This window comes from Corvus cornix, chromosome 1 (genome assembly GCF_000738735.6).
Source record: "Corvus cornix cornix isolate S_Up_H32 chromosome 1, ASM73873v5, whole genome shotgun sequence".
NCBI lineage: Eukaryota > Metazoa > Chordata > Aves > Passeriformes > Corvidae > Corvus > Corvus cornix.
This window is the reverse complement of record NC_046332.1, coordinates 4,001,575-4,013,909: the sequence shown is the minus strand read 5'-3', so window position 1 is coordinate 4,013,909 and position 12,335 is coordinate 4,001,575. Positions and strand designations below refer to the sequence as shown.

The 12,335-nt window shown below is 39.1% G+C and overlaps 1 protein-coding gene across 5 annotated transcripts in view; it reads right to left on the bottom strand.

Moving 5' to 3' along the window:
- Positions 1-12,335, bottom strand: part of LOC104689435 (ephrin type-A receptor 6) — a 388,920-nt gene that overhangs the window by 130,925 nt on the left and 245,660 nt on the right. For 4 of the 5 annotated variants that reach the window (XM_039556175.1, XM_039556185.1, XM_039556179.1 and 1 more), the window contains exon 6: positions 240-364. The exons of the other annotated variant lie outside the window; for it this stretch is intronic. In XM_039556175.1, coding sequence (XP_039412109.1) covers positions 240-364 — 125 coding nt within the window. The remainder of the gene's footprint in view (positions 1-239; positions 365-12,335) is intronic. 5 annotated transcript variants of the gene reach the window in all.

Below are 12,335 nucleotides of genomic sequence, written 5' to 3'. Positions count from 1 at the left end.
TATGAGACAAGTAAATTACAATCTGCTAGCTGCTCTACTCGATTCTGATGTGAAACAAGACAGTCATTAACAAGTTAGAAGCAGAACAACAAAAAATCAGCACAAAATAAAGCGTCTACTTTAGCATACACAGCATTGTATGTGGGGTCAAGTGAAAAGATTTAAAGAATACTATTAAAAATATGAAACACACTGCTCTTTAGGATCTGAGTGTGGGTGATGCTATAAGTGAGACCTACTTTCTCATAGTACTTGATCTCGTAGTCCAGAATTGCTCCATGGGGAAAGTCCGGCTCTTGCCAGGAGAGGGCAATGCTGTTTTGGGAAGCCCAGTCCTTCCTTACCATACCTATCAAGGTGGGTGCTGAAAGGGAAAAGGATAACTAAGGGTTAAACACGAAGCACACGGTTTATCCTTCCAACCTCCTGTCTGAGGATACCAACCCGAGGCAACCTGGAGTGACCTCCAGACAGAAAAGCATGACAGATGGCAATTCTCAGGGAAACCATATAACCTGGAATTAATGTCTCAAGTACACGCTAGTAACTCCTCTGCTGAAGTGCAGAGCAGCTTCTGAAAAATGGCTCTATGCAAAAATACAGAAAGAAACGCCTGTGCTGGGCCCTGCCCCAGCCAGGCCGCACTGCTGGCTCCGAGCACACCGTGCCCAGAGCAGAACCACATTTCAGAGGCAGCAAATTCTGCATTCAGGTTAATCTTCATTCATTGTTAGAACTCAGCTCTTCAGGATGTACATTCAGTTTACTCTTTGGGGTAAAATAAAGCGACACAGCTTAAAACAGACGCAACGAATCCCTTTTTGGGCAAGGGCACTTCGGCCCCTTGTGAGGAGTCTGTTGTGCACAAACAGCCAGCTCCTTCAGGAGGCCACTGGCAGGGATGGGGCTATGGGCAAACTGGGGGGCAAAGGTGCCCCCAAACCTGCGTGCCACCACTGACACCACAGGTCTGCAGCAGCACAGCAAGTAGGAACTGCTTCCAGCGGCTTCTGGAAGGGGCCCAACATGCATGGATGCACCCAGGAGCCAAATTATCTCACTGTGGGGTTAACCAATTTTAAGACACAGTTTTTCTGCCTTTTTGGAAAAGAAGGTGTTCGGTTATCTATGCAATAATTTCAAATGGTGCAAAAATTGCATTCTAGAACATGATCTTTGCTTATTTTATTAATCTGGTCACGCATGTAAAAATATTCCCCAGACACTAATGTTTTAATAGTATTGATGTGCAGCTTTCCCAAACGTTACAGCAAACCCAGTCATATTGCTCAACAGTCTTGAACACAACTGAGTAAGATCAACAATCCAGCTACCATAAGTGGTTCACAGATTTCACTATTTGTCTTTCCACTAAAAAATATCGGTTTATTACACACCTTCCCCATTTCTCTCTACTCTGAGCCTTACTTAACTTCTTCCAAGTTTCCATGGAGTTGTCTCCTAAAAATAACATATTTTTCTGACTTCTGTTTTTGTCTTTTGAATGCAAGAGCCTCCCTAAGAAAATGAAAAAATGAAAAGAGAATCTGCTTCTAGTCACAAAATTTCACGCCTTTGTTTTCTTTCCTGTAAATATTTCAGGAAGTTTAAGAAATGAAAACAACAAATAAATTCTAAAATGCAAACAAACACTGAAGAAAACAAAACCGTGTGTTTGCCTTTGAAAAAAGGGAAACTCTACACAGAGATGTGCATATCTTTCTCTGTAAGAACGCACTTATCTCAGAGAGAAAATTAACTTCCAACCCCTGTCAATCTTGCCTTTGGGTTACTGTTCTGTGGGATAGTAATTTGGTCCTCTCTGATGTGAAAATAACCCCACTCAACACATAACACCAGAAGAAAAACCCCTACCAAAGTGTAAGAGCTTACACAGGAAACTTCTACACTTCTGCCATTTTAACCACAGGTCAGACGCAAGGGTATCAGAGAAAAAAAAAGAATTCTACGCAGAATAAAGGATTAACCCGGTTTTCAGGAAGTCCTTAAACAGCATAATAGAAATAACTGAACAGAGTAAAACACAAACTAATAAATAAAAAGCATTCACAGGATTTGAACCAAAATGTTATCCCGGGGTATGTATAACTACTCCCTCAGCTAAAATGAAATTTTTACTCTTGAAACTGAGGGTGAAGTTGAGCTCTCGTAATATTTCTCTGGGGTACAATCAGCTTCTCCAAGCAAGATTCAGTCAGGCTTGTTTAAAGGAAAACAGGAGCTAGCAAACATGGATTTGTAATTGCTACACACTGATCAAGGGCCTAGGAGGGCACTGCTCACATAAATTGTTTTACTATTTGTAATTTGGAGTCATACACTGGCATTGAGCTGTGATTTACAGGTGGGTCTGAGGGAGCTACAGCAACCTCTCAGATACATCGGGTACCCCCTGTGTGCCTGCTTAGAGGTGATAGACATCAGCTGGGCCACCTTCCCAGCACACTGCGGCTTCATTCCACTGCATTTGGGAGTTTGCTGGTCAGACAACCCAATCCTTGCAAAATTATTACGATTGATGACAGAAAACATCAGATTAAGCTGTAGATAAAATTATATTCTTGGCTCTTTTAGGTTTATAAAATATAGACTGCTGATAAAACATGTCTTCAAACTATGGCCTAACCTTTATAAGCTTTCCATATGTACTGCAGGATGGGGATTTTGTGTTCTGACTTCCAAATTTATACAGCAATTCATGCATGTTTTCAGCCTGAGCTCAACGCAGTAATTCTTCCATTTGAGGAAGTGCATGTCAAAGCACAGTCATGGTGCACTGCAAGATTCTCTCAAAACTTCAGTACATGAAATAATCCCAGTTGTCTTCCTGGGAAACAACTCAGTAGAAAATTAATGGAACAAAATTATTTTAGATCTCTCCTAAACCAGCTGTGCCTGACCTGCACTTGAAACCAACAAGCCCATACAGCAAGGCTCACATCACATCTGTAGCACTGGGCCAGCACTGAATCCTCTAAATCAAAATGCAGAGATGTGCACATAAAACTGTGAATATGAGACGTGTATTTGTGTTAGGTAAAAAAAAAAAAAAGTGTACCTTTTAATAAAAAGACCCAGAGGAGTCACCATTGACCATTTCCTGTATGTGTAGAAGGATGATCCTGTTTTTGCCAGATAGGATTCCAGTCAGAAATTTATTGTAGGAAGAAACAGACAAATAAAACCATGTAATTAAAAGCACAGGTAGCTGAGTTTCTATTTCTTTTGTTGTGAAGTGCTACTAAAGAGAACTAATTTCTGTGGAGAAATTTCAGCTCCTTATAACTGTTGCTCACTAGAGAAGAAGTCAATTAGATCTTAAAGATCCTATCCACTTATTGTTAAAGCTCTTTTTAACCAGAAGATTGTAAGATAGGTAAATCCTATTTTCCCATTCCTAAAGACTGCTCTAATGTCCCTATGATGAATCAATGGGAAGTTCTTTTAATTAGTTGTTTCAAACCCAGTAGCTGCAGGCGAGCTCTCATTTGGTTGCCCAACGAAACCATTTGAAAAAAGAAATGCTTAGAAAAGCAGCATGGGTTTTAATCACTTTAATGGCAGCATTTTCTTGCCACTGGTCCTAGGCTGAAGGGTGGTTTCTGGCTCTTGAGCTCAGCGCTGGATCTGTGTTTTGTGCTGAGGATTCTTTGCACCATCTGTTTTCTTCTACACTGTTAGAAATTTCTTGAATTACAATGAGTCATCTACAATGTGCTGATCTCATTTAATTTAGTCTGATAAGCTTCTTAGTCTTTACAAATTTTTATTGAATAATGGAAGTTCATTCTTTAATTCAGAGTGAGCTGATTTTATTCTGAATTCCTTTGGCTTCTCTTTTTCAGAATCCGTTTTTTCTCATGTGCTACATACAGGGGAGAAAATGCGTATTTTGAACAATGACTGGATCACAGTGTCTTTTCCCTAGAAACTTTCTCTTTTTCTGCAGCTGACTTCCATTATCTGTAACTGTCTGATTTCAGAATAGTTGATCTGTAGGGTTTCTGAAGCTATTTTCCTTTAGTGCATTTTCTAATTGTGCTGTTTGTGGTTTCACAGCTCTGAAAGTAGGCAAAGAAATGTCTCTTGTTTCCAGGACTGAACAGCTTTTATAGGATGCCCATTCATGGTGAGGAAGCCTCTGACCCAATGGCAGCTGATGACCAAAGCTCACCCGATTGCTGTCTGTACACGGAGTTATTTCACCCCTTGGTATCTCATTTCAAATCTTATTTCTTTAGTGAAGAGAAAACATGACAGCTCAATTGCCTCTCCCTGGCTGACAGTAAGGGCAGTAGCAGGTATGAACAGTCACTTTCTTGTCAAAAGAAGTTACCATCCAAAAAACCAAGAACAGCTGCACCAGTTTTGTCCTTTCTTCCCCTCGAGTTGTATCTGTTTTGCCCAAAACAAATGAAGTGCCAGCAGATACAAATTCGGAGAGAGTGAAAGTGGGATCTGAATTGTACAGATGCTGGGGGGAAGTGTGCAACCTCACTCCTTTGGACACCATCCTCATGAAAAGGCTGTGGGTCTCCATATGTAAGATACTGGGGGTCTCAATATGTAAATAAGGTAATAAATTTGGGATAACATGTTTAATTCAGTTTGTTGTTTCTATACCTCTGCCATTACCGACAATAACGTGAATCACACCATTAAATGTTATTCTTTTCTTGAGATCTCTGCCTGCTCCAAGGTACAGGAGAGACCACACTTACCAAAATACAGGGCTTTATCATGTGTTTTCTGAGTGCAGGTTTCCCTTTAGAGGAGGAATCCACCCTTCTCCCTGCCTCTTCCTTCTCTCCTATCTCAGTCACTTCTCAACTACAGTTATGGGGAAATACTGACTAAACCCTACTCAAAAACCTTGCTTCTCTTTGGAAACTCACTAATCCCTCCTAGTTTCACCCCACAGAGGAGGAAACCTGCATTAACATCCTGCAGGGAGCCTGCATTCCTCCTACTGGGGAACAAGTTCTTTCAGTGAGAGAAGGACAGTTGAGGTTGGAAGAGATATTAATGCTATAATGACCAATTTACATTGACTGTGTTGGGTCAGAAAACAAAAGAAAACTGTTTTCCTGTTCATTAAAAGGGCTTCTTCAAGCTTCAATCACAGGTTAATGGCACAAATTAAACCAACAGTAAACGATGCTTAACACTATAGAAGTTATAGTTATCTAATAATTCCAAGTCCATTATACAAAAATGCTAGGAAATTAATGAAACAGAATAGAGATGTATCAAGGTCCAAATCTGAAGTGTTTTTCCAGATGGTAAAAACACTATCTGCACTTTTTCTATACCAGAAAATGCTATTGTAATTTTACAGTGCTTCACCAGCCTAGGTTCTCTAACTATATTAGAATTCCTATACTATTGGACACTGAGTATGATTTTATATTATAAATATCAATAAAAAGAGCACTGAGATCACTGGTTTTATTCACAGTGCCACATTTGGAAAAAAAAAAAAGTTATTTCAGGGCACAGTAAGGAAAGTATTGATTTTACTTCTGATTCTAGAAAGACTATTAGAAAGGTAATAAGCAGTAAAAAGATGTTCTCAGAGAAGACATTTTACTCCAGTAACAGAACTGAAGTAATGAAACAACATTTCCTGATCAATGATAGTGCCTCCAGTATTCTACCCATTTGAGCTATTTACCAAGGATTTTCCAGGGAAGTTAAGAGGCCTGAAGCCTTCATCCTGCATTACTAATGCCGTGGGTGACACACATGGTCAGTCATCTAAAGGATGTAGTTGTGCTGTCTATCATCCAGAGCAGTCTTTACTCCTGCAATACGGGTGTTAATCCTCCAGCAGAGATGCAGTTCATCCTTCCTTTCTTTTGTGTTTGTTCGTTCATCTTCCTGTTGCTATCTTTGTAGGCTAAGGGAAGAAAGACTCTCTTATGAAGAAGGGATGTGATAGGGATCCAGGAGACCTCTGTTTATATTCTCTTCTGGTTGTACTCCAGAGATTTTCTTTAATCTTTTGACTGAGCTATCTTAACGTAAAATGTGAATGTCAATAAGTTCCATTATTTGCAATACATGAGCACTTTCTTGTTAGAAGTGTAAGTGTGTGAATATAAAAGACTAAAACCTAAGCACAAGTTGATATGGGAAACAAGATCACAGAAATATGAACAGATAATAAACTTTTATTAAAAAAAAAATAGTTCATAACCCATCTCTGTGTATTAAAGATGTTCACATAGATGAAACATCTTCAGGTTTATACTGAATTCAGTAAGAATTTGTTTCCTTACCACACAAGCTTGCTTTCAATTACTACAGTGACTAGATAAGATATTTGATTCTTCCCATAATAGAGTCTCTTATCTTCCTAATCATTTCAGTAGTAATTCACAGTTACAATGTTTGGAGGGGATACTATTAGTGGCACTAACCTTGGAGTTCAAAGTTGAGCATGGTGATTCCCTGACAAAGCATTACAGCTAGCAAATTAACAAGTTTGGAATAAATAAAAGTGTTTTTTACTTCATTTTATTACACTAGCTCCCTAAAGGTTTGCACTCAAAAGACAGCAGAGCACTGTGCTTCTTTTGAAGCACTTCATTTACTGAAAATAGGCCTCCAGCAAGTTATAATTGCCATCTCTCCCTCCATCTTAGTCTTTCCCCTCACAGATTTCCTCTGCTTGCTCAGAAATGGCGGATGGAAGCCAACTGAACCAAATACCCTTGTCAAAAACTGGATTCTGCTACAGAGCTGTGGGCTAAAGGTCATGATAGACACAATCCCCAAATTTCCTCCAGGGTAAATGTAGATTCAACATAGCTTTTTTTTTTTTTTTTCTGTTCCATAATGCAATTCCTTCTTCCTTGCTGCTTAATTTCTCTTTCATCTGTTGTTGATCTTATGTAAGGAGACAGTAATTATTCATCCACACGATTTTGCAACACTACAGATTTTCTTTCATTTACAGAATGTGCTGCCATTCTCCATTTTTCGAGCTTCAGACAGAAGCACTACTAAATCTTTACTTCTTACAGGACCTACTCAGCTTCTGATTCTTCAAAGTGGATTTTAGGAGAAGATACTTAAAACAACAATATCAAATAAAGCCTTATCAGCTGTCAGTCAGACTGTGTGGCTGTTCTGCACTCTCTGCAGAAGGATATGTGCAAAACCCTCAAAGGTATAAAGCATTGTGAGATATCAGACATAATTTATAACACAATGAACAATTCAGAATATTTTAGTTAGAAGTTTGTTGTTTTTTGTGTTTTTTTTTTTAATAGTATCACTTAAAAAAATCACACAAATGCTTTACCTAAATGTGTGGTTTAAGGAGTTACTTTATATGCTCTGTATGTCTGAAGCAAGTGCAATAAATTCAGTTCAAAAAAGCATAGTGGGAGGGTGTGATTCCAGGAATCAGATGCGAACAAAAAAAAAAAAAAAGCAAAACTGAACCAGGTTGCCTGTCACATAAATGGAAATAATATCAAATCAACAGGCCTCTGGCAACCAAAGGGATTTGCATCAGAATACGCATGTTCTTGGCTCCTTTCCACTGCCTTTTATGGCTGGAGCAGCAGGAGGCAATGAGTGACTTAAAGACCTAAAGACTGGGATTCCTGAGGGAACAGTTCTCTCCAAACCAGAGCTGCCCTCTCCTTGTTTGGCAGAAGACAAAAGTGAGGTTGTGTGGGACTGGTACATCAGCTCACAACAGGTGGCAACAACTTATGTGGCTGAATGGCACAGTAGAAATGTGGCAAGTGGGGGGAAAAAAAGCCCTTCTCTTCATTGGCTTCTTCTGGCTATGCTGTTCTGGAGCAAAAACCAGGGAAGGGTGCAAGAGGCCATCCCGGGCAAGTCAATTCCCTTCCTACCACTCCTTATGCCAAGTATAAACCCTGTTGTGGTACCCACAGGAGAAGTAAAAGAACACTATGTCTTTAACATAGATTTTCTGCTTTCACAACCTCAAATGTTCTGTGTTGTGCTGTTCACTGCTCCTCCTGCCTCAGACACTGTTGTGAGCTACTGACTGTCGGCTGGTGGCATGTTTGAAAATGGTGTGTATGCTTTCCTGGGGTACCATTCCTGATATGCAGGAATTCCTCTAAAAGAGAAGGCAGAGTGGCTTATGGGGTTTCCTTTTTAAGGAAACCTGTGTTAAAAGAGAAGGAGGCAGGAGAAATTGGTTTATCAGCAGACTCAGATTGCTACTATAATGATGTTAATCAGCGTGAAGAAAGATGTGTTCCAGCCTGTGTGTTATGTAAGTTAAAAATATCATGCCAGCACTGCTAGGTGCCTTGTGATGTGGGGACAACCTGTGGTGACACATTTCTTCAGAGAACTTTGTTTTCAGCCTCCTGGTGTAACTTGGGTATTGCTATAAATTTATTGGAAATACAGCTTGAGGTTAAGGCGGCATCATTTATTGTGGCAAGGTGTCATTATGGAAACAGAGCTGTAACTAAGTCTCATTCAGCAACAACCCCTCCAGGGTCAACTGCAACCAAATTGCTCTGCAGAACTTCCTGCTGCTAAATTGATCTCAGAAGTTTGAAAATGAAATAAGCAGGTTAAAAAGAACTAGGAAATCTGCAATCTTTTCACTCCATTAATTGCTACTCATCCTACGATGTAACAAAGGCAAACATAAAATGTACACTCATTTCAGCAAATCTTTCCTGCTCTTGTTTATATCAAAATATGAAGCTAGATCAGATTGTAGAAGTAATTTTCTGTCAAACAGTACTTTACAGGTCTGAAAGAGGTTTTTCTTTTAGCAAGAATATCATGAATATTTTATGTGAACATCTTCTGTGAACCTTCTGTAAAAGCTGTGTTTGTTGGCATGTGCAGAGAATGTCAGAGCTACTGTACTTCAACATTTTGAGTGAATGTGTGTAAGTGCACGAAGACATATCTGATACTGACTTCAAATGTACATCTTCAAACAATTTCCCCAAAAATGTTGATTTTGACAAAGCATTCTATAAATCACACTGATGCTAAATAAATATGCCCTCATAAATTAATTCCCAGAGTGATATTACAAACAAAATTATGTAACTTATTATATACTTCATAAATCCTAAAAAGATTCCAAAGGTGTAGCCTAGCTCTGTTTTATTGAGGGTCAAGTATCTTTTAAAACTTTAATGTGGAAACCTATGCACAGAAAAGCAGTCCCTTTTAAACTCTGGCATACAGACAAGAAACACTTCTAGGAGGCCAGGAAGTCAATGGTTTGTACTTGACGCACAGGAATCACTGCAGAGCACTACTGCTGCCAAATGCAGGCTAGGTGTTCAATTTCTAGTCAAGTAGGGTAGAATCTGAATTGACTCAAATAAGTTAAAAACCTGGGGATTAGTTTTGGCAAGTTGTCTTAAATGCCTCTGTAGTTAGAAGATGCGATGCTGAACTTGCTTTGGGTGCTGGTCGATCAAATGTATGCCCTGGTTTTAGCCACAGCATTCAATACATGCCTCACTACCATCAGCACAGAAGCTCATTGCAAAATCAGCCATGGATCTTCTTTAAAGGTGACCTCCAGAGCAATGCAAGAGTAATTTTAGATATGTCAACATCCTAAATAAATATTTTTTTTCTTTTTTTCTTTTTTTAGTTGGGTGTATCTATACAATACTTCCACATGAAGTAGCATGGTTAAGTTATCAAAAAAACATGGACAAAATATCAATGCTATGTAGGGAAAAATCATTCATGTGTTCTTTTAGTTAGCTCATTGGGGATGGTGACACACCTCTGAGTCTGAGGGCAGGCTCTCAAGGTGATGGATAGAAGCAATGACACCTGAAGGCATCAGGGCAAATCAACTCTAAAAGCAAAGAGGCGCCAGCCTTTAACTTCTGTTATGTCTAAAACCTGAGGTTCAGAAGAGGCCAGTGGCTCTGTCTGGACTACTGTGCTCATATCCTGAAAGCATGTCACACTAATATTAAATGAATTTGAAAAATTAATGGGTTTTTGGTGTGTTTCCCTCTTTCAAGAAGACTGAGTTGCTTTTATTCACACAGACAAAACTCAGCAGAGTTGAAAAACCATTGAGATCTAAAGAGTTTTCATCTTTCTGACTTGTATAAAAATTAAAACACCAAGAAAGAAGAGTAGCCTAAAAATTAGATCATATGATAGGCAGTAAAATATGTTTCAAAGCAAGGTTTGTGGAAGCCTGGGCAATTATGGAATAACCTTTCAAAAGGGAAGCCTCTTCAACTATTTGCTGCATGTTAGCTCATGCCCTGCAGCTTGTGGTTTAATACTTACTATACATATCCATGCTAATGGAGAGGCAATCTCCTGACAGAGATTCATGTGAGGAAGAAACCTGAACATCCACAGTTCCAGGCCAGTACATCACTTAGCTTAAGGAGCCTGTCTTTTCTTTCAAAAAAATTAACTATCCAATGAATGCCCTCCTAGCAAGAGATACTGAATTCTCAGAACTCTTCCCTTACGCCCCTTTGGTATTTCTATTCTTTTTCTTGACACTCTATGAGGTTTTGTGTTCTTCAACATTCTGTGTGCTGAGCTCTGCCCTTGGAGTTCTTTTTCTAGGTCTATTTTTCATCTCCTATCTCCAGCACCACAACAAATATGCTTCCTACAGAAAAAAGGAAGGCAGGAAGGTTTGAGGAGGAAAGTTGAGCACTGCTGTCCTACACAACCTCTTCTTGTCCAAGGGATGAAGTCTAGGGGACCTACTGACACATGCAGAGTTTGCACTGGTTGTTTTCTAAAAAAGACCATAAAAATTTTGTGGCCTCTAAAAAGTTAGGGAGTTGACAGGCACTGAGGCAAGAAACAGAAAACATGCCTTATTAACTAAGATGCTACTGAATGCTGCTGGGAACTGCAAGACCACATACGAAGAGGCATTATTTGATATCTTCCTGATCTTCTTCCATCAGTGTCCCCCATAGCTTATTGCCAGAGAAAAAAAATGGACTAGATGAGCCTTCTGAAATTCAGAAATACTATCTGGTTACAGAGCTTTCTGTTTAGCTCAGTGCAAAGGCAAGTTGGCTACATACAGCTTCCTTCTGGAAGGAGCTTTCATCTGTCCCTGAAGAGTCTTCTGGACTACAGAAATTTTACAGAGAGAAAACACCCATCTCTGTAGCTCTGGTAGTTGCTTGTAAGAACTAATGGCTCATATCCACACAGTACGTTAGTGATGTGCAGCTGAGTGCTTCGGGGTCTAACTTTTAAGTGCCCGATCCTCAAAACGATACTTTAGAGTTATGTTCCTTGTCCAAGATCGTCAACATTGTCAAAAACAGAGGAAACCAGAGCATGCACAAAATTAGAACTTGAGAATTTAGACAACTTTCAGTTTGATAGCTCATGTTAAGCACCAGGGTTAGACATTGGTATTGCACTACTGCTTACAAGCAATATTGCTACATTGGAATAGCTCAGAAAATAATGATCTCAGGAGCAAAATTTTGCTCAGCCTCTTTTATTTTTATCATGAAGAAAATCTTCCTTCTTTGAATCCTCCTTAGATGTTTTAAGTAATTCTCCTTGCCCAATAGCACACTTTGTTTTGTGATTCGATTTTGAGTCTGTAGTTTGGAAAGTCTGAGAAATCAGTGTGTCCACACAGGGTATTTAAACTTCTTTGGCTCACAAACAAAACCAAACAGTAAGGCCTGCTAATTCAGACACATGTCTCAGAACTCGGCAGTGATCTCTGTTTCTGTGACCTTCATCTAAAAATTTCTATAGCAGACAATCATCTCAAATCCCTCTGTACTCAAACATATGGTGAAACCTGGCGAAAAAGACCCCAAAACACCAAAAACCAGCAGCTATTAAAGAAATCTTGGATACAGGAAAAAAAATGGTCCGCACATGCAGCAATTCCTTGAATGCCATCTAGAGGACACTAACCTCCCACGGCTATGAAAGGGTCCTGACACACTCAAATGTGTCAATTCCAGATGTTCTAGCTCTTTATATGTACTGTTCAGAAAATAAAGGTCAGTAAAATGTGGTCAAAAAGAAAGTTTAAAAATACCAACAAAATAAGTAATACAGGATAACTTTGTAATAGCTTTCTAAAAAATACTATTTTGCTTGCACAGATTAATTCTGTGCCAATAAATTTGTGGAAAATAATTACTGGAAAGAAAAGGACCATTTGCATGTTGCAACTTTTCTTCCTAAAATATACTGGTTATTATTTTGACAATCCTGCATCAATATAATGAATTTGCTGTGCCATCATGCTAACTCTGCAATAAATCAGAATTTTCTGTATTTCATTAACAATCATGATCACAAAG